Source organism: Catharus ustulatus, chromosome 1 (genome assembly GCF_009819885.2).
Source record: "Catharus ustulatus isolate bCatUst1 chromosome 1, bCatUst1.pri.v2, whole genome shotgun sequence".
Lineage (NCBI taxonomy): Eukaryota > Metazoa > Chordata > Aves > Passeriformes > Turdidae > Catharus > Catharus ustulatus.
The window spans coordinates 146,706,579-146,729,477 of record NC_046221.1 but is presented as its reverse complement, the minus strand read 5'-3'; the positions used below and the strand labels follow the sequence as shown (position 1 = coordinate 146,729,477).

At 32.5% G+C, this 22,899-nt stretch overlaps 1 protein-coding gene across 3 annotated transcripts in view; it reads left to right on the top strand.

Moving 5' to 3' along the window:
* LOC116996510 (CUB and sushi domain-containing protein 3-like) overlaps window positions 1-22,899 on the top strand; it is a 614,657-nt gene that overhangs the window by 526,148 nt on the left and 65,610 nt on the right. For all 3 annotated transcript variants that reach the window (XM_033060271.2, XM_033060262.2, XM_033060252.2), the window contains 8 exons: window positions 1,508-1,588; window positions 2,761-2,874; window positions 7,119-7,307; window positions 7,701-7,847; window positions 10,365-10,553; window positions 14,250-14,435; window positions 15,714-15,908; window positions 18,181-18,354. In XM_033060271.2, coding sequence (XP_032916162.1) covers window positions 1,508-1,588; window positions 2,761-2,874; window positions 7,119-7,307; window positions 7,701-7,847; window positions 10,365-10,553; window positions 14,250-14,435; window positions 15,714-15,908; window positions 18,181-18,354 — 1,275 coding nt within the window. The remainder of the gene's footprint in view (window positions 1-1,507; window positions 1,589-2,760; window positions 2,875-7,118; window positions 7,308-7,700; window positions 7,848-10,364; window positions 10,554-14,249; window positions 14,436-15,713; window positions 15,909-18,180; window positions 18,355-22,899) is intronic.

Here is a 22,899-nt window from a genome sequence, read left to right as displayed (position 1 = left end):
AAAATATGCAAACTAAGCAGCACAAAGATCACTTACAAAGAAACTTAAAATGATTTTTGTACAAGTTTGTCAAGATAAATAAATCTTTCTGTATCTTTGAGTCTATGATCACATCAGTTGAACTAAAATTATAATAAGGGAAAGGCAGTCAAGGAGTCAAATAAAGGCAAGAAGTCAAATTTATTTAAAATAAATATTTTGAGATTAAAATTAATGATACTCCTGTTACCCTAAATGAGAGACATTTGAGATAAATTGTATGACTTCTTTATTGAATCAATTTTTAATTATGTTCATGATTTTTATTATTATTTTTCTTAAGATGCAAACAGCATAGCTGTTTCATGTTTAGTGTTTTATTTTAAATTGCATTATTCTAAGGCTTTCTGACTCACTGATTTAAGTAGATCTTCATTACATGATTGAAGCAAAGAATTGCAATAGAAAGATATCAAATAAATGTGATTCATTAGTAACAAAGGGTCTATCTTACTGTATAAACTTGGATTTTCAAAATTTTCACCAGTTAGAGTACTAAAGGATCTAATCATACAAAACAACCAAGAATGTGTATTACTGAAACTTATCTGCCACAAGTAGATGATATTTTGTGCTAAAGGGAAATGCTATAAACCAATGCTGTATGAAAATGTAACATTAATGAAAACCGAACATACTTCATCCTGAACGTACATTTTAAGACAGGGAAGACTCAACTGTAGATAAAAATATGTCAAAGTGATTTCTTTTGCCAGATTTCTGTCCTAATTGTATTAAGATCAAATTGTATTTTGTCTGTCTCCAAACATGGGCCCATTTTCATTGGATCTCTGGGGAAAAAAATCAGTCTGTTCATCTTCTGCATGCACTTCCTACTTATCTTTTTATTTATTTCACATGGTTATCTTGCCTGGTTGTTGCATCATGTGCTAAATCTCAGAAAGTTATTTTGTGTGAAACTTCAAACGTCAATTCTAAAAGGAGAGTTATTCTCTGACACTATCTGCAGGTGATGTGTGCTCCACAACTGTTTATTTATTAGGAAACTTCACATTCAAAATGCTTCTGTCCATTACCTATGCTGCCTCTGTGTAGAATCTTTGGGATTCCAAAACTTGTACTCATTACAAGGTTTCAGAAGCAGAAGAGATCAACAGTAAAATTGTATTATAAAAAAACCTCAAAACAAAAACCAAAAGAAAAAATGATTGAAAACTACAAAAAATATTTGCTTTTTGACTGGGATTGCACAAGTGAGAAAATTGGCAAAACACATCTAAATGTCTTGTTATTAATGAAGAGAGTTTCGCCACTAAGACTGAATAAATAATTGAGAATGCAGACACAACTTCCAATGTTTTAATTTCCTTTCTTTGGATTATTTTGAAAGTTTCAAAATAAATTGAGTTTTTATGTTTATCCTGCTAATGTGGATATTAAATCAGTTATTTCATAGCTATGATAACTATATTTTAGAATGTCAACTGTGCTTTGTTCCTGTTTATAGCCTATCAGCTCCGTGTCTGCCAGCCTCCAGCAAATATACCAAATGCTGAAATTCTAGCTGAGGATGACGAATTTGAAATAGGTAATATTAAAACAAACAAAATTTGCCTATGAAATAAACTTGCTGTGCACAAGGTGTTTTTCAGAATGGAAAGCATATTTGTAATATTTTAGATTTTTATTTGAAAATGTATTTTTTAAGAAATCATTCCTTTTTGCTATGTATCCTGAATCCCATCTATGTTTCAGAGATTACATATAAGTAATACAATAACTCTTTGTAATTTACTTAATTTAAAAATCCATTTTTCATACCATTTAATATAAAACATTGTATTACACTGAAATAAACAAATAAAATCCGTAAGAAAACATGTAGACATTTTATATTCTATATAGATTTCTATCTAAATAGAATTCTATACCAAAATTGAGGTTCTGTGACCTAAAAAGTAAAATCAAATATGTAAAATTTATGAAGATCAGAGAAGGGGATAATGTTCTAACTTTTTGTGACATGTCAATAATATTACTTAGCCACCTATATTTCAAAGAAATATGATTTATATAATCTGATTTCATATGTCTGGTCAACTAGTTTTGCTTATGTGATGGCAAAGAAATTAATTTCTTTTAGTATATGCACCAGTATATGATTAGTTACATAGGTCACAAAGAGAAATTACTTTCTTTAGGTTTGTTTTTATATATAATATGAACCAAAGAGAACTTTTGGGATATGCAAGTTTTTACTTTTATTGGTCTATAAAAATATATTAATTTTTGGTTTCTTAATTAAAAAATGGCAATTCCTTAATCTCAGAGTGTCAAATCTAGATAGCATTAACAAATCCATTTTCTATTTAATGTTTTTTCCCCTCAGGATTGTATGAATTACTGACTTGATCTTAGGCCTTTATTTAGTTCCATTATGGTTATCCTATAAATTGCTTAAAGCTTTGTGGGCATTTGGTTCACATAGCATCAGTCAAACCCAGACAACTTAGCAAACTATCTAACAAATAATGTGGTGGAAAGAAGTGATAGATGCATCGCAGTGTGCAACACAAAGCTCATTTACCACATTTCTTAGACTAATCAAAGTTGTTTATGCCAGAGGTCATTTAGCCCATTGTATATTATGGTGGTAAGAAACTTCATTAATCAATAATGTTTTCAAAGCTAAAAGTCGCAGTTAATTGCTGTTTAATGCTTCTTTGTTTATGTTTTGCTTTGTGTTGTTTTTCCGAGCAGGAGACATAATAAGGTACCAGTGTCAACCAGGCTTTACGCTGGTTGGTAATGAGATTCTGACATGCCGACTAGGGGAAAGACTTCAGATGGATGGAGCACCACCTACTTGTCAAGGTTTTTTTTTGCTTTTTTTTGCTTTCCTGCTGCCAGATCAGTTCATTGGTGATTTCTTAGATAACTACTACATCTTTTTACATAGGACAGCATAATGAAACTATTTCAGACTTTTGGCAATTTATTCCAATATATCACTCTTTGTTTTGTTTCACATATGTCAGATATTAATGCAAAATAATCAATAATATTTTACTTTAATGTTTGTTTGTTTGTTTGTTTGTTTGTTTGTTTGTTTGTTTGTTTGTTTGTTTGTTTGTGGGGAGTCTGGTAAATAATGAGACTCATTTTCTCAACACCGTAATAATATGAAAATTTATATGGGAATTTTCAAAACCACTAAATTAACATAGCATGGATTTGGGTGAACAAGCTCACAAAATAATTTTTCATTGCAGTTTTAAGTACTTCCATTTTTATTCAATGTATTCCAAAAAACGGTTTTCTCTATGTGTGTGTGTGTGTGTGAGAATGTGTTTGTTCACTTTTCCTCTTATTGAGAACTGCTAACAGATAGATAATGCCATCTCATTTTTAAGGTTAAAATTATTACAGTCCTTCCAGCCCCTAACATCACACTTTAAACCAGTCTTTCTTAAACTGAAATTTAGTGTGTTATGCTAAATACAATTTTTCCATAATAATAATAATAATAATAATAATAATAATAATAATAATAATAATAAAAAAGTGAGATTTTTCTTTCATACCAAACTGATTAGGGAACAAATGAAGATAGGCCATGCACATGTTTCATTAAAAACATGGAATCTCTTTGAAGTTCCAGTAATGGGAATGAGTTTATGTTTTCCTACTAGTTCTTCCATTTATGTCTGGAAGGATAAATAAGGATCTACATTTATAGACATGTATGATGAAGCCTTTTCAAGATAAAAAAGACCAAACCAAAACACCACAACCTCATAAAAGTATAAGTTTTGTAAACATAAGCCATTTTGAATTCTGTTAGTTTCTCTGATATTCCTTTGTTTCCATCTGTTCCTGAGTTTAGTATTCTAACATCTACAGCAGGATTAAAATCCTTTCCAAAATCAGTCATCAAAAGTGAGTTTGATTTACATTTGTATTATATGAAAAATACTGCCATCTGTTTTTTCTACCAATCTGATGTTTTGGTGCGTCCTTCTCCAGTAATTTTAATTCATTACCATATCTATAAAACACTAAAGATGAAAGATTTATTTGGCAATAGTAAATTAATTGTGATTACTACATTTACAAGTACTTTAATATATACAAAACTTTAATATTTTACTGTTCCTTAGAAATGTCTAGAAAAAGTTATAAAATGGCACGCAATATACATGTTAAGAAGTTAAACATCAGAATACTAATTTTTAGGAATTTATTATTACTAAAATATTCACCTAAGCTTTCATCTGAGAGTTAAAAAAACATCTTTTATAATATCTTATATTTAATATATTTCTTGTATAAATATATTTTCCTTCTTTCCTGGAAAGCTGGAAGGGTCTCCTCTTACAACTGAATAAGCTGTTTCCCCCTGATTTTATGGACAAAATTATGCAGAAGTCAAAATCACGTACAGCAATGAGTCTGGTTTTTAAAAATGCAAAGTGAAATTGAAATGGGAGCTTCATAAGAACTTTTACACTGTTAATTTTTGAAAATCCAGGCATTTAGTTTGATACAAATGTGTCTAGAAATAGCTTCCAACACCCCAATTTTAATTTAAATCCTTACTTGGCAGATCTATTGCATTTAATAGATGGAAAACCATAGTAACCTCCAGGCATCGCTTTAAATGTTAAAATGATGTAATATTCGATAGGGAAAATAGAGACTTATGTGCTGATCCTGAGGCATTCTCTCAGTGTGTGCTGCTGAAGGCATATTTGTATTCAGTGCAAGACCCAAGACAAAAACTCAGGAATGATGACTTCAGCTAGCCATAGTTAATCTGCTATGTCAGATACAAATGCCAAACTTTGGTTCCAATGATAAATATTAAATCAATGATCTTATAATTTCTGTTTAAAGCAGAATGAAATTAACATGAGTGGTATTTAGAGGTAGTTAGCCTTAGAAAATTAAAAATAAAATCGGAAAGGAATTTCTCAAATTGTGTTAAAAATGACCAGTCCAACTAGCAACCTAGAATAAGCAGCAGCATACTTTCTTTTATATTTATTTATATAATGTCTAGCTTTGAAGATCACAGTATATAAGTTAAATTTCAATAATGAAAGATAATAGAGAGCTTTGTGGAATCTAAAGGCAGCAAAAACACATGCAAAAAAATTCAGTCTTTCATGATTTTGCTTTATGATATTGGCTTATGGATCAGCTACCATATTTCATTGTGCAAAGTATAACACACATGTAAGAGTCACTTTCAAGAAAAAGACTCAATTCTTCTGTTGGCCTATATTTATTCTAGATGTTAATTCTTTTCACTGTGTAGAGTTTTTTGGTTTTTTTTTAAGTTAATGCTGTTAATTCCTAATGCTTCAGCCCTGTGCATATGTTATATGCTTTAGCCAGTGTAAATTCACCTTTGATTGAATTTTTTTTAATTTTTGACTTGCAATAAATTGATACCAACATTCAAAATTAACCCATAAGTAAATCCGAAGAATGCTGCTGAGAAGAATTTAAGTAACAATACATTAATCTTGATTCTAATGTATTGCAGTAAAGATAAAGTAGACAAATGACGAATTCCTAAAAAGAAAAAAACTGAAAGCAAACTATATTTAATATTTATTCAGGAATTTTAATTATTAAAAGATTTTTACATCACATTTAGTACTGTTTAAAACTATGCCACTTTTTTTTTTCTCTGTTTTTCTCTGGTGTGTGTAGGTTGGATGAGCATTTCTTAAAATTCTTCCAGATTTCCTTTAGATGTGAAGATAGTCACTAAATTCCACAAGTTTAGCCTATTTCCATTCTCTTGTTTAGTTTAAAAAAGAGTATTGTCCAAACAATGCATGTAGGTTTGCCCTTAATTTTCCTTTAAATTAGCTTCTACATGCAGGATGAAATGAAAATTTCAGAGTAAAAAGATTCAAACTCTATTTTACATCATAATCAAGGGACCCTGAGAAAATTCTTTAATAGTGACTCTTAAATATATCTCAGATACATTTTCTCTGATTCACATTAAACTTAGCTACTCAATTCTCAAGGGAGTCTGTTTAACAGAAATAAGTCTTTAAGATCTCTATAAAATTCCTGAGAGATGTTTAGCTGAAAATCCTGAAATTAAGGACAGTTTGCAAGGCAAAATAAATGAGTGCAGCCAGATTACTCTTATGCTCTTCCTGCCGCACATTTTAATGTAAATATATGCCTGTGTAACCATATAAAGCTGAGAGGATTACTTTGTTTATTTTCTTGAAATATGTGTCACAACTGGCACAGCACTGTAGTTTGACAGCCAGATTCCAGCCTTACGGTTTTGTTAAGTGGGGTAGAGGGGCTGTATTCCAACTCTTCTTGAGTTATTGAAACAAACACAGGACATGAGAAACAACTTTTGAAGTTTAGCAACTAGATGGTAATTTGCAATTGAGATACAAATATTTTTTAAATATATGGGAACATAAATATTTCAAGTTGTTTGGATGCGTTTGCAGAGGTTTGGACTAGATGACCTTCAAAGGTCGTTTCCAACCCAAATATTTTATAATTCTTACAAAGTTTTTTATGAAGATAAGTACTCTTTTCCTCTCCCTTTCTCTGCTTTTCTGTGTTCTTTTTCTCTCTTTGTAGTCCAATAACTTTTTCAACATAAAACCTGATTTTTGTAATTAATGAGACAATATTATTTCCAGTGTTCTTGAGAAAACTAAGATCCTATTCTTTTTCTTGTGTAATTCAGGACTAACTCATTTTCATGTAGGAGTTAGTTGTCAATATAAAAATATTTCCAGGCTCCTGTTTAGCAGTGTGAGACTCTAAATATACTGAAAGCATTTGTTCATATATCATGAAGCAAACACATTTTTTGAAAAAAACTTCCAATGGCGTGGTAATGTCAACTATTTCTATTTAATGAGATTATTATTCTTGTAGACCTAGTGAATCCAGATAAATTCAAAATTAAAACCCTTCATCATATTTTAAATCCCGATGTTGATCAAGTTAAGGAAATAGAATGAGTAATGGAGTTCTTTTAAACGCAGGATAATCTTGTCAATCACATGAAATAGAAATAATGGACTTTAGATTTTTTTGGCAATTTTTCTATTTCACAGTGCTCTGTCCAGCCAATGAAATGCGTCTGGATTCAACAGGTGTAATACTGAGCCCTGGATATCCTGACAGCTACCCAAACCTCCAGATGTGTGCGTGGACCATTACTGTGGAAAAGGGTTATAATATCAGCATGTTCTTTGAATTCTTCCAGACAGAAAAGGAATTTGATATACTTGAGGTTTTTGATGGTAACTATAGGATTAATAACTTTGGATGATGCTTTGTCTTTATCATTGTTTTTTATATTGCTTCTAATTACTATTGTTTAGGCATATGATAATTTTTCAGTATTAAAAAAATCTTAATCTTAAGCAATTAATTTGATTTTTTATGATAGAAAGAACTGCTGGATTACTTTATTTTAAAATTTTACTGCATGCTATACTTAGACATAATTTTTGTTTTGAGCAGATATATAGCTTCCAGTTATAACATATTCCAATTTTAAAATTCAAATTAATTTGCCATTTTCTTGAAGGATGTTTTGCATGTATAGTAATTGTGTGCATATGGTTTATTACATGCTATTTTAAACTTTGTAACTCTTTTTTTTCCTTCTTTTTATCTTCCTTTGTACCAAGGACCAAATAGTCACAGCCCATTGCTCATATCTCTCAGCGGGGACTATTCATCTTCTCTAAATATAACCAGCAATGGCCATGAAGTATTTCTCCGGTGGTCAGCAGATCATGGCACCAATAAAAAAGGGTTCAGGATAAGATATATAGGTATGCAAACATGACTTTCTGTAATGTGCATAAAATTTTAATGTGGAATATTTGTTTATGTGAAAAGGATAATATAAGCTATGTTTGGTATCCTTAATTAACCAAACTGAAAGGAAATCCAATGTATTCTATATATATGAACCTAATGATCCTCATCTTGTGAGGTGAAAACCCCCCTCACATGTACTCTGTATAGAATTAATAAAAGACCGGTCTTTAAAATGGCAGAAGCCAGTACTAAAAATAAAAGAAGCAGCTTCCCCCTTCTCTCTCCCATTTATTTGCACTTGTGTACCTCTTCATACTGTGGTGTTTTTCTAACTAGATCTTTGTGCAATTCACCATTAAGAATTTTGGTGGGACAAGGATAAGCATTGCAACAAGGCAGGAGTTAATAGCTATGAAGTGGAAAATCCTGAAGGGTTGAACTCTTTAATTTAAGGTTCAACTGAAGCAGCAATCAACTTTAAAAGAGACAAATTTGTATGTGAAAAAGCCAGTATTTTATGTGCTATTAATTCAAATTAACATATTTATGAATAGTACCTGACAAAGTTAGATTTTAGTAAAATTGCTTTTACAGAATTATTATCTAATATTTATTTTGCTGGAAAATTATTTCAATTAGTCAAGCTAAAGTAGACTTGTAGCAATTTACAGCAGTTGCACAAGATCTATATTTATGGGTTTTTTTAATGATGACTAAAGATCTGAAATACACACAAGGAAAAGTACTGAGGATAGTATCTGTAGATATTAGAGAAGTTATTGGCATAAAACTGTTTCATTTCACAAGGTGGACAAAGAAATAATTAATAAGTAAAACATTCTTTCTGCTGGGCTTTTTTTTTGGTTTTCCTCACTTAATTTTTGGCTACTTCACAATTGAGAAAAATAATTAGGATCATATATACTGTGAAACCATATCAGTATCATATTTCTCTTTAGGAAAGGACAGTTTTCTCAGACTTAAAATGTTTGTTGTCAATTAGGTAAAACTCACTGTTTACTGGAAATAATATATGGTACCGATTTTCATTTCCCGTAGTCTCATTTGGATCTGTTAAAAGAGAAAGAAGAGAAAATTCTTCAAAGTGTTTCCTTACAGGCAGTGAGAGAATTGTTGAGAGGCAGACAGGAAATATTTTCTAATGATCTGTTTCACACAGAAAATACTGGCATGTTTTCTTATACACTAAAGTAGGGGTCTCTCTATGTTTGTTTTTTTCAGGAAAGTGTAAGTCAAGAGACATTTAGTGTAAGGAAGAAGATACTTCCATAGTATGTGGTCTGAAAGATATAGCAGTGGTTCTGATTCTGCTCTTTGCTTTAATATGTCTAATAATTATTTGTTGTAAACAAACAGCCATATGACTCCATTCTGGTCATAGGAAGCTTTCATGTGAGAGAAACACTGACTTGAAATAAGTTACGAGACTTGGAAAGGTTTAAAGAGTGAGTGAAGCAGCAGTTCTCCATTTGCTTGAGAAAATACATATCAAATCATCAACATTTCTTCAAAGCATAAAGGAAGTACTTTTAAAGGAAAACTTCTAGCACAGTTTTCTTTCCTACAAAAAGGGAAAACAGCCTTTATGGCTAGCAGCCATTAATCAAACTAATCAGAGACCAAGTTAAACTTTTACGCAAGCAAAATTCATCTTAAAGTGGTTACCAGGTTATAAGATCCTTCCACTCCTGTGACAAGATAGCCAAAACTAAATTAGTTGGTAGTCAATGACCAAAGGAGATAAAGGAAACATAGTAAATAACCAGTATTTAATGTCAGAGTTGTTAAGTACATAAATAATTTCAGATTATAAAATCTGTAACTCTTAGACATATTTTTTTGTCTCATAATGAGTTATGATTTTTTCTTCATAGTCTCTAGATAAGACTTCTGAAAGACTTAATGTATTCTAAATAAATCAACAACTGAAAGCAGATTTAGTAATCTGCCACGGATTTATGGTGATAGTCATAAATATAATAAAAATCTGTTTTAAATGGTTTACTTTGCTTTAATTCAATGTATCAGAGAACTTAAATGGAAGAACTTATTTAGGACCAGGAAGAAAGGACTATTTAGTTAAGTTCAGGATCTACTAGTTGTTTTCTTCTTTCAAAAATTTTTGCACCACTGAAATGTATACAATTGCAATAAATTTCCTCATAAACTAAAGCTCAGTAGTCTATTTGACTTAAGATGGTAAATAAAAAGCAAAACAATACAACCAAACCCCAAAGCTATTGCCAATCATAAAAGGGAGCTATTACTCTATTTTTTGGAGACTCCTGAAACCTGAATCTTTTAAAGACCTTATAAAGCTTTTTTAAATCACCTTTATATTTTGTGGAATTTATCAATTGATCAAATTGCCAGTACATAAAATACAAATTTTAGTAATGACTTTACAGTGTCCAATCAGATGCCCATTGAGTTCCACAGGAATTTCTCAAGACTTGTTTTCTGAATTCTAACCAGGTATTTTATTCATTTATTGTTTGTGTTCAAAGCTCTCTACTGTAGCACCCCGGAGTCGCCTCCGCACGGTTTCATTGTCAGTCAGACAGGTGGACAGCTCAACAGCATGGTTCGCTGGGCTTGCGACCGAGGCTTTCGGCTCATTGGGAAAAGCACTGCTGTATGCAGGAAGTCTCCATACGGCTATTACTCATGGGATGTTCCAGTCCCTGCTTGTCAAGGTAAATTCTTTTATGTAAAAAAAATACATATCTCTAAGAAACTTTCTTTTTTCTAATGTAAGCCATCAGTTTTCTAATTTAAAATGAACAACCGGGAAATATTTCATGGTCATACTTCCATGCCAAAATTTTTCAACCACATAAAAACAAATGTAGTTTTAAGAAACAGTATTTCAAGAGGAATTAATAAGACTGACATACACAAAACAGTTCTTTACCATTTAGTGAAGAATATTTAAGCACTTCATTTTAGTCTAATAATAATTTCTGAAATGCTGAAGTTCTTTGAAAACTAATATAACTAAGGTTTTCCAAGGACTGTGTGTATTTTTTCTGTATGTCTTTGGAACTGGGACTATGTTGTGAAGTTTGTGAAGAAAGAATAGATTTTAATGTTTCGGTTTGATCAACAATATTGCCCAAGCTGACATACAGTGACCAAACATTTCTGTGATAGATTTATTTTTAGAGAATTTTGGATAGTTCCTATTGTCATTTTTTCCTGTCAAAGTATCTAATGTGGCAATAACTTTTCCTGATATTTTCATGTTTTCCCCTAACTAAAATGTAATTTTCATAGAATCATTCAAGCGTTTACTTGGAAGGGGCCTTAAAGATGTAATTCCAATCCCACTGGGAGGGGCAGGAATGCTCTTCAGTTGACCAAGTTGCTTAAAGCCAGTCCAACCTGGTCTTGAACACTTCCAGGGATGGGGTATCCACAGCTTCTCTGGACAACTTTTCTGTGCAAGTTTCCACTAATGTGAAATTCGGCTCAAAACTGCTGTAAACAAAAATGTTATTGGGTGACCCTAGGGAGATCTGTTGTTTATATGAAAGTCTGTTATCAAGCATTGCTGTTTGGCATCTTGTTTTTTAAAAATTTAAGGTTAAGGGAGGGATCTATTTTTCTTATGCCACAAGATTGACTGTTAATATGGATAATATGACTCAAAATTTATCAAGTCACTAATGGAGATTGTTGAATACTGCAGGAGTAATTAATCTCAATGTTTGATATAGAAAATCTCAAGTTGCAGCTAGAATGTATTTGTTATATATTTTACTGATTGGTAAAAGAGACAGAATATGAATTATGTGTGTTATGTAAATAAGCAATATTGTAGAATTTGTTGGTACTTAGGATTGTAATCAATGCTGTTTACATGTTACAAATATGTTGCAAGTGGATATTAATTTTATGCACTGCTGAATGCTGACCCTGATGTAACACAGTCTTGAGGTTCTAATTATCATTAACATGCATTTGAGGGAAGAGGTTAAGCTAGGCCAATTATGCAGTAAAGAGTGTTATTTGGTTATAATTGGTTATACTAGTTATCATCTTGGAATGGATAGATTTACCTAATCTGCAATCCAAGCTATTGAGGAATTTAAGAAGTAATAAACATGGTCACATGTTTTCATTTTAGTGTTATAGTTGTTCCTTTCTTTGGTGATGGAAAGTGAAATAGTAGTTTTATCAGACGTTCAGTAAAAGGTAAAAGATGGACATTATTGTTTCATTAACTTGTCACTTTTTATCTCACTGGGGTCATATCCACATGCCCTCTAGATCTTTGAATTAAATTATAATTTCTTGGGGTCTTCAATTTCTTAATCCCAGTTTTCTTATTTTTTTTCTAAATGTGTGTTTTTCTCTAGTTCCCAATACCTACTGTGACAGTCATTAGGTATCTGTTCTTATGGTTGCCAAGACTGTGATAGAAAATTAAAAATAGTTTTCTGTGATCTTTTGAGCAGAGTGTGTCTGTACTGTGCTGTACTTTGGCTTTTCTTTTTCTTCAATTTCCATGTCATATGCAAGGAGTTTTTTTGGCAATATAAGAATATTTTAACATTGATTCTTACACCTCTGTTCTGCAAGTTGTTATAGGATTGGTGCTTTACCTGTGTCTTAGCTGTGATTATTAGCTTTGGTACTGTGGCACATAGTTGTTATATTGCTTATGAAGCAAATCAGTTTTATGTCAGATCAGCTCCCAGTAGGAGTAAAAATAGATTGCATTCTTTTTTTTTTTTTTTTACAAGTATTTATACATAGTCTGAGAGGATTAACCTTCCTGTGTGGGCATGATAGGTACTTTCTTCTTTCTTAGGGCTCAAGATTTGACTTCAAAGTAAGGTACTTCAGACATAAATGACTAAGCCTTTTTTTTTTTTTTTTTTTTTTTTATCTGACCTACATTAGATATATGGATTTAGAATGTGGAAAAGGGTTAGGTTTTATTCTTATTCCCAAAACAGAGTATTATTTAGAGCCATATCTTCTCTTGGTACATTATTTTTGTTAAAGAAAAGAAATAAAGTAGTAGCTTATACTTTTATTTGCAGTTTTCAACTTTCTTCTCTAAGAGATAGAGGGACCAGCAAGGAGAGGTGCAATGCTGGATCATTTCTTAGCAGCAAGCAGAGGCTGATGAGGAATGTAAAGCTGAAGGGTGCAGTGACTGTGAAATTATAGAGTACAAAATCCTTAGAGCAGTGAGAAAACTGGATGCTAGCTAGCCTTGACTTCAGAAGAGCAGAATTTGGTCATTTCAGGGATTTGCTTGGTGGAGTACCATGGAATAAAGCCTGAGATTTAAGAGCAGACCAAGATAACTGGTTAATTGTCAAAGGATCACCTCTTCCAAGCTCAGAAATGTAGCATCCTCAGAAATGTTATCAGAGAGAAAGTCAAGAAGAAACTTCAGGATACCTGCCTGGATGAGCAAGGAGCTCCTGGACAAAACAAAATAAAAACAAAGCCTAGAGAGAGTGGAAGTGAGGACAGATATATTGGTGATAAAATGACAACTAAGCAAATTGTGGGCCCTCTCCAGAAGGGTACAGGACACCTAGTTACCTGGGACATGGACAGCTGAAGTACTCAGCAGTGGTTTTGACTCCATTTTCACTGGCAAGTGCTTCAGTCTCGCTTCAAAAGTCACGGATGACAAAGACGAGGGCCAAAAAAGGCCTACAGGAAACCTGGAGTGGGACAGGATCAGCTCAAATTACACATCAGGAGGGAATTCCTTACTGTGAAGGTGGAGAGGCACTGGAACAGGTTGCCCAGAGGAGCTGTAGATGCCCCATCCTGGGAAGTGTTCAGGTCCTGGCTGGACTGGGCTTTAAGCAGCCTGATCTAGTAAATGATGTTCCTGCCCATTGCAGAGGGATTGGAACTAGATCTTTAAGGTCCCTTTCACCCCAGGCTATTTTATGATTCTATGATTCAATATTTTCAAAAGGGCATTTTTTTCCTCTTTCTGGGTGGTAAAAATAGAATGTTGGAAGGTAATTTTAGTGATTTGCTAGAGGTCACAAAGGACAGCTGATCAAAGAAAACTGAATACAAACCACATTAATTCTCTCAGACTGGTGCTTTACTAATTTTCAACCATGCTGGTCATATTTTTTCCCAGATATTGTCCATTCTCTTTATTTATTATCATCTGTAGTTTGAATTGTTAGCTGAAGAGTTATGAACCATTGTCCTTATTTTTTACTTCCTCCATCAAAATGCAAAAGCTTCATTGGATTCGATTCCGTAACATTTTAAGAGAATTTATTTACATGCTTAAAACACATATGAATGTAAGACTAGTGATTTTGCAATGCTTAAGCTCTCTGAGGTCAGTTGAAACTTATACTGAAGACATAAAAAACTTTGTCTTTCTCTTTACTCAGCAATATCATGTGGAATTCCTAAAGCTCCACTAAATGGGGGGATATTAACTACGGATTACTTAGTTGGCACCCGCGTTACTTATTTTTGCAATGATGGATACAGGCTATCAGCTAAAGAGCTTACTACTGCAGTCTGCCAGCCGGATGGTACCTGGAGCAATCACAATAAAACACCTCGCTGCGTAGGTGAGTAACATGTAAAAAGTCTCTGGTGAGTAAAAACCTGTCTGTACATTTTTGTTTATTTATCCAGTGCACAAATCTTAACATGAGTTAAACTTTCATCTTCAGGTTACTTTAATCTATGAATTATTGCTGGTATTAAATTATTATGAAATACATATATGAAGTGTATGTAGCTAAGATATGCCTAATCTTAACAGCATAATCAGAATAAACATGCTAGAGCTTATAGAATACAATCAAACTAATAATTACAGTTAAATCAAAGTTAACGTTTGCAGAGGTTGTCTGCCAAAGTCATGTCTTCAGAGAGAGCTGCATAATATACTGTTAACAAAGCCTATTTATTATCCAGAATTGCAAAACCTGTGATAATTGTTTGAAACTGATACTTATTATTGTTTATTATCCCATCATTAGAGTACTACACTATCTAAACTTGGAGAGAAAAGTGCACTTAGGTCCCAAAATGAAGTGGATATCAGAAGTTACAAATGGGATATGAAAACCCAGGTGACTTTAAGAGTGATACAGGGATGTCAGTGTCTCATGCACATTAGTATTTGGATTATCTCACCTAATTAATTCTGGAAATGAAAGCAAATAAATAGTGGAGTATTTTTCAAGGATTTCCACTTTCTCTTTTTTTTTTTCTTCTTGTTCTTGAAAATTTCATTTGGTCATGAATTTTCCTCTTTCAAAAGAACCAATGAAAATAGAGAAAAAATAAAGTGGGAAAAATCATTATGCTTCTTATACTATTTTTTATTCTGTTAGTGTTGTGGAATGTTTTTGTTCCATGTCTGGAGGAAGAATGCTTAGAATTAATAAATGAGACAGAAATATATAGCTGTTGAAATAATAACATGGATATGGATAATATTTTTTCTGTCATGAATATGCAGCCTCTCAAAATCTTTAATATCTCATAGTTTACCTAGGAAGAAAAATAATTTCTCCATTTAAATGTGCTTAAAATTTTAGTAAAGATTCTGATACTTGACGTAAAATGTCACAGAAGCTCCATCTATAGTGTATTCCACACAGTATATCTCCTATCTACACCAACTGCATCACTCTGAATACACAAGCCCTTCTCTTTCTGGATGATCATTAATTAAATGAGACAGCTAATACCCACAGGCAATTTCACATACAGCCTTAGTTTCAAACATTATGTCACTGTGTTTAAAATATTTTCTTTTGTTAGAAATGGCACAGATTTTCCCAATTTGCTTGTACCAAGTCACCAATAACTATGTCTTCTTATTATTTTGAAAGTTGTTACATGTCCAAGCATCAATTCTTTTACCCTGGAGCATGGAAGATGGAGAATAGTGAATGGTTCACACTATGAGTATAAAACAAAAGTAGTTTTCAGCTGTGATCCTGGGTATTATGGTTTGGGACCAGCATCTATCGAGTGTCTTGCTAATGGCACCTGGAGTTGGAGAAATGAGCGGCCTTACTGCCAAAGTGAGTACATGTTGTATCTGCATCAGCTGAACAGATTTCAGGAAAAAATATTTTATTGGGTGAATTAGAAATGTATTAATTTAGTTTTCAAAACAGAAAATTAGAAAAAGTGTTTCTTGGCTGGAATTCCTGTGTATCCTAAAGGTTGTTAGGTTGTTATTTACAAATAGAATACAATATATATACAATACAATAGAATTAGATTTAGGGACAAGGAAATATCTGTAGGCACACTTCTGGATTTTAAAGGTTTTTAAATTTATAAAGGTACAAAGGGAATATTTTTCTATATGTTTACTTTAGATCAGAGATGCTGTAAAATCTGAAAAATGCAAAACCTTTGTATCCTGTCTGCACACTTGATAAACAAAGTAATTTATCCTTTCAGGTAGTTACCATGTAGTGTGCATTTGCACATATCCACATCATTCCTAGGATCATCTGGTATGCTGATAACCTGACATAGTTAATTAAAAAAATTGATATTCAGATATTTATGCCTACTAAAGATGTAGCTATAATTGTGTTTTCCTCTCGTATGGCTGTGTAAAGCACATTTCTTTATAAATTTACATTTGGACATCTCTTTTTAAAAACTGTTGTTTGGTTAGACTTTGAAGCAGAAAAACTCTTTCTGTTTATGGGACACAGTGTGATGCACCCTCTGACAGAGAGGAATACAACTGTGATTTTGGCTTCTGTATCAGAAATGTGTTTATCTGCATGTTTATGTATAAATACAAGAATATCTAAAAATTCTGTAGATAAGCCAGATAACTATGGATTAAAATGCATTTATAATTTATTGACAATATATATTTTAAAAAAGAGGTTTAAAAATACAATTTCAAAGACATATTATTTATACTGGAATTTAACCTTAATTTTTGAGTTCTTTATAACCAGAAATCTAAAATATAATTTAGACAATTTTTAAAAGTCAATTGCAATATTGAATCTCTGCTAGTGTTAAAAATACTGCGTATATGTCTGTATCTATATCTCTCTGTATATATATTTTACATACTAAATTTATATTTACATCTCTTTTTGCTTTAATACACAAATTACTTTTAACTATGTTTTGAGGAGCTTTGTTTGAAATATTATTACAGTAATTTCATGACCATAAGGTGCACCGGACTATAAGGTGCACCCCCAGGAGTCGGTAACATTTCACAACTTTGTAGATCATATAAGGTGCACCGGACTATAAGGCACACTTTTTTTTTGCAGCGAGGATCTGCCTCCGGCACCCCCTGCGCGGTTGCTGGCCGAGGCTCCACCTCCACCCCATTGCCGCGGCCCCGCGGGTCCCCGGGCTCGCCTGCACCCGGCAGCTGCGGCGCCATGGGGCCATTCCCCCTCACAGCCCAGCGCGCCTGCGGGGCAACTCCCTCCTCACAGCCCAGTGCAACCATGTGGCAACTCCCCACTCACAGCCAGGCACAGCTCCGCTGCTGCTCCCCCTCACAGTGAGCACAGCCCTATGGGGCTACTCCCCGCTCACAGCCCAGCACAGCCCCGCGGGGCCACTCCCCCTCGCAGCTCGCACTTCCGTGTTGGAAAATTTTGCAACTTTGTCCATTATATAAGGCGCACTGGACTATAAGGCGCACTTCCGGGTTCGGGGGAAAATTTTAGTCAAAAGGGTGCGCCTTATAGTTGTGAAATTACTGTACTTATTTTCTTCTAGGTATAAAGTGTGCTACCTAATTTACTACTCATAGATTGTTTCTGTTAATTTTAACAGAAAATTGACAAATAAAAATATTATTTTGATTGAAAAGATGCTTTCAATTATACATAAATAGCAAAAAATTCATCAATATCATTCACTCTTTATAAAAATGTGATGTGTAAATGCTAGGGTAAGGATTTAATTATGACCTAGAAGATCAAAATGACCTCTTCCTAAAGAAGAATAGCTAAATCTGATAGCAATTGGGATGTTCAAATAAAAAGAAAGTACTTTATAAAACAAAGGTAATTAAAAAGCATTTAATAATATTCTGAGTACCTTTTTTAATTTTATAGAAATTGTTTAATTGCTCTTCCACCTCTCTTAAGTATATTTTTTGCGGAAGGAATAGTTTTTGCTTGCAGGTTTTTAATCTATGATTTCTACAGATTTCTCAAAAATACTTCAAGGTATGAAAGTTATTTATCTGATTGACTGGTTGCTACGTCTTGTTGGTTGATAGACATTATTGTATATGTGTTTGTGACTCTCAGCTGCACACTTGTGTTTTGTTTTTGTTTTGCCATGAAGTTATTTCCTGTGGAGAACTTCCTACACCTCCAAATGGGAATAAGATTGGAACTCAAATCACATATGGATCTACAGCTATATTTACCTGTGACTCAGGATACATGCTAGTTGGCTCTGCAGTGAGGGAATGTCTGTCATCTGGACTCTGGAGAGGAATTGAGACCAGATGTTTAGGTATGGATGCTACTGGCACGACTTGCCCATTTTCTTTCTCTCTAGGAGACCAAAGTAAGCCTCTTTTGCAGACAAGCAGATGAGATCTGCTTGTCTTTCTATCAGCAGATACACTGAAGAAAGCTCTGCGTGTGTGTGTTGGACTTAATTGTTTTTCTCATCAAATTAGAACCATGTTTATATTTTCAAAAATTTTAATATCTTCACAACTTGCAATATCCGTGTTACTGTATTTTTGTATATATATTTAAAGTAGAACTATACATAAACTGCAAGACAGATTTATTCCATATGTATCAACTCTAATATATATCCTCAGAGAAATATCTGCATAGTAGATCTGAACTAAGTGGTTGTGTCATAGAATTAATCTTTATTCATGAAAAAGTACAGAAGGAGGGGGAAAAAAAGTTTGTGGAAACTTTAACAGGACCACTGCAGTCTTATTTCTGAAAGAAAGCCACTATCCAGACACTTTTTATAGAATTTGAGACCCTTTACTTGTACAAGGTTAAGTATCTTCTCTTATTTAATATACTCAGACATCGTTGCCTGAATTATTTATGAATAAAATGAATACATGAAACAGTTTCAGGGCTTCTTTCTGATTCATTATCGTGTGTACCTTGACCTGCATCACTGTGTTTCCTGTAGAGATATAGGTTTTAACTAAATTTCAGTTGAAATCACAAGTATGTTAGCATTCTGATTTAGAATGAAATATATAAGTCATATTGTATCTTGTTTGTAGAGGCATTAATAGATAACAGAATATTCATAAACTGATACTTTCAGAAAACTGAACTGGTATATGCATTAAGTGTAGGGGTTTGTTGCAATATGTCTTTGTACAGATTGCCATTCACCTTTTTAAACTACTTTTCATCCCAAATAATTTTTCTTCTGTAAAACATCATTATTTGCTAATGTTCACTTAAGTGAATGACTCACGAAAGAGCAAAAGTGTTGCTTATCAAGCTACAAGTCTGCAGCTGGAATGTTCCCTGGCATACAGCAGAGAGGGATGGAGGCTTTGGTTTTGTTTCATTTTCACAGTGGAAACCTTTTAACAGAGGAGGAAGAAAAAAAAAGACCTTCATTATAAATATTTTTCATCTTCTAAATCACCAGCAATTACATGATGTTCTACATCTAAAATTTTGAAGCACCATAATATGTGCATAATCAAAATGTTCTGCTTTTTTTCTAGTTTGCCTGTTTGTCTGCATTTTTACTGATTTTTCTGCAGAAGTTACAGCTATTGAAATTTGGTAAAATGTGAAAATTTTCTTCAAAGAAATATTAATCTAAAACCAGATAAATTGCTTGCTATTTGTCAATAACACAGTTGAAAAATACTTGCATTTAAGAATTTTGCGAAAAGAACTTTATGCCAAGTGAAGATCAGCACAGAATGAATTGAATTTCTTCTACATTTGCCTGTAGAAATCAAATTGTAATATAATTTAATAATAGTAACAGGTTACATAATCTTTACTTGTAACTTAAAAGTGGACCCCTACTTCTCACAAGAGATTCATTATTATTCAATTCATACACTATAATGTCCAGCAATAATAAACAGTTAAGGAAACAACTATATAACTAGAGGAGAAAAACAGTAATCTAAAACACATCTATTGTATCAGATTAATAGCACTACAGTAAATCTTATAATGCATATCTTTAAAGGTTTATTATGGCAAATCGTCGAAGACAGCATGAAAACACGTATTACTCAGAAAAATTAGAATATACATCATATAAATAATGCAAAATAGTGTATATGGTACTGTAAAAAAAAAAAATAAAAAGAAAATCAAGTTAATGACAGAGCAAATTTATGAAAGGGAGAGAGGAATGGCTGCCATAATTTCCCTTGCAACCATGCTGTCTACTGTGTTACATCACTGTGCAGGAAAGAACTCCCTGCAGACTCAGAATAACCCAGTTCAATTCTTGTTTCTTCCATAAGTAATTTGAGACTTAAGATAGAGGGATGAGCTCAACTAGTGACAAATCAGAAATTAGAAATATTTCTAAGAAGGTTAGCAGAGGAAAGTGGAGGAAATGGAGGACATTAAAGAGGTATTAGAATGTGGGACAAAGAAGATCAAATACAGCAGGAAGACCTAGAGAGTGGGTATTTTAACAGGTCAATAAATAAATTTTTATGCAATTTATCAGTAAATTTCACTATCTGCTTTTGATGGTTTTGTGCTTTCTGTTGTAAACATTTTTTAATCATTTATCTTACTTCCTTTCCACTTTTACTTTCTGAAAAATTTAGTTATTCTTAGACTGAAGAGATTACCAATGCATTTCTGTTTTAAGTTTTGAAGATGCCCTTAGGAGTACACTTAGATTACATACATGAAATCCTACAGGATAACATAATACCTTTTTCAAGTTCTTTGTTTAAAAATCTAATTAATTTGTTTCTGAAAGTGCTATTGAAATAATTACATTTAATTATTGTATTAGATAGCCTGATTTTAATACCATGTATGTGTCATTTAAAAAATTTATGAAAAGTGGAATAAGCAAGAATCTAAGCACCTGTAGTGGAACCTTAAACTAGTTTGTGGTGAACCTAATCAGATATAGATAAGCATTAGAACTGAGGTAAGCTTTAAATCAAAAATATTGACTAAAATCCAGGTTGTGTTATTGCATGACACTCAACAGTAGTGCATGATTTTGTGGACAGCCATGATAGTGTGAGAATATGATGACAGGCTTCACAGGTCTTTTTTGCCTTTCCTTTCTCATTCTTTCTTCTTTTACTAAAAGATGGATAATGAATCTCTGGCAAAAATTAGAACACTTAACACAGCTGCTTTTATTTCTCAATCTCACTTTCTTTTTTTTTTTTTCCTTTAAATAATACCTAAATGGCAAAGTAATGCTTCATGAGTAATCACATTATTGTAATAGTAGGATATTGACTTCTTGGTCCTTATTTTCCATAGCTGATGAGAAGAAACAATGTTTAAATTGGAAAAAACAAATGAAACAAAATAGAATAGAGCTTCTGAAGTAATTCTATTGTCAAAGTTCAAAAAGATAAATGTTTTGGGACATTTTAGTGTGAAAAAAATCACGTTAGTCTTTTTGAATAAAATAACAAGCAAAGACTAAAATCATGACTGTTGTGTCTCCTAGGTTACAAGCTGCCTCTCAATTTATTATGCTTGATCTTTTTCTGTACTGGTAACACTGAAACTGTCTATGTAATAAATTCTGAGAAACATTTGGAAACATGGAATAGATTTTTACTGAATATCCTACATTTTCCTCTTGGAAAAGTACTTAAATATTCAATAAGGACTTTACTATTCTTTTGTCTGTTCACATGAAAACTTAGCATATTTACAGTATTTACAGTTTACATATTTATTATTCTATATTTTGCATTATTTATTTTATTTATGGTTTTTTGGTTTTTTTTTTTTTTTTTGCTTTAAAGTCAGGAATAACATTGATCATAAAAATGTATAGTATCCTACTTTTTAAAAATTTTGGGTTTTTTTTAGTATATTTATTTTAATGCCTGTAATCAGATGTTTAGTAAACTGGACATTTCCTAGAGAAGAAGCAAATAAGATCTGCTTTAACAACTCTATAGTACTTTCAGATGAACTTTACAATTAACTAGTACATGAATGGTAAAAAACATTTACTAAGATTTCTCTAACACAGATTTTTTTTTTTTCCCCTTTTCTCATTAGCACTATTTTAAATTTTTTTTTATTAGGTCAACTAGAAGCACTATCAGAACATTACTTTTACACAGGATCAGGACTATTTTTTCCTTTTTAAAAATATTTTATGTATTTTTTGGTTAACATTTTAGACAGCTTAGTACAAAACAGCTCTTTTCTTAGATTATTACAAAGCATTCTGATTTCTTTCTAGGACCTCACTAATTGTTAATGCCATGTACAAAGTTCCATGCTTCTCTTTGGGCCATATCTAACTGAGTTTCTCTCACTTGTGCTAGTTGCATGACTGATAGTAATTTTAAGAGTTGTTTAGATATCTCATCAATGAAAACTACATGAAAGAACGGGAAAAATATGATTTTCAATCAATGTTTAAAACTCAGAGAAAAGACATCTTATGCACACTTAACTTTTTTGTTCATTGGTGAGTTAAGTCCATGTTTTCACATCTCTTGAACCTGTGACTCTATCCTCCTCATCTCACTGTTCAACACCTAACACCTAATTCCTTCTTCTTTCTCAGTTCCTCACTGTTCTACACCTAACACTTTATTCCTTCTTTCTCAGTTCTTCATGGCATCTAAACATCCTGATGAAACGGATCTGTTGATATTCTCTCCCTTATTTCCCAAAAGCAATTTCTGTTATTTCGTATGGGATAGACTCAGCAACTTCTGGAACAATAGTTTTGTTTCAGTTCTGCATATTAGTATTAAATAGCAAATAAAGATAAATGGTGAAATATGATTAAACTTTTAAAGGTCTGTAAGATCTCATATTTTGTTGTTAATTGTGACATGATTAAATGATGTTAATTCAG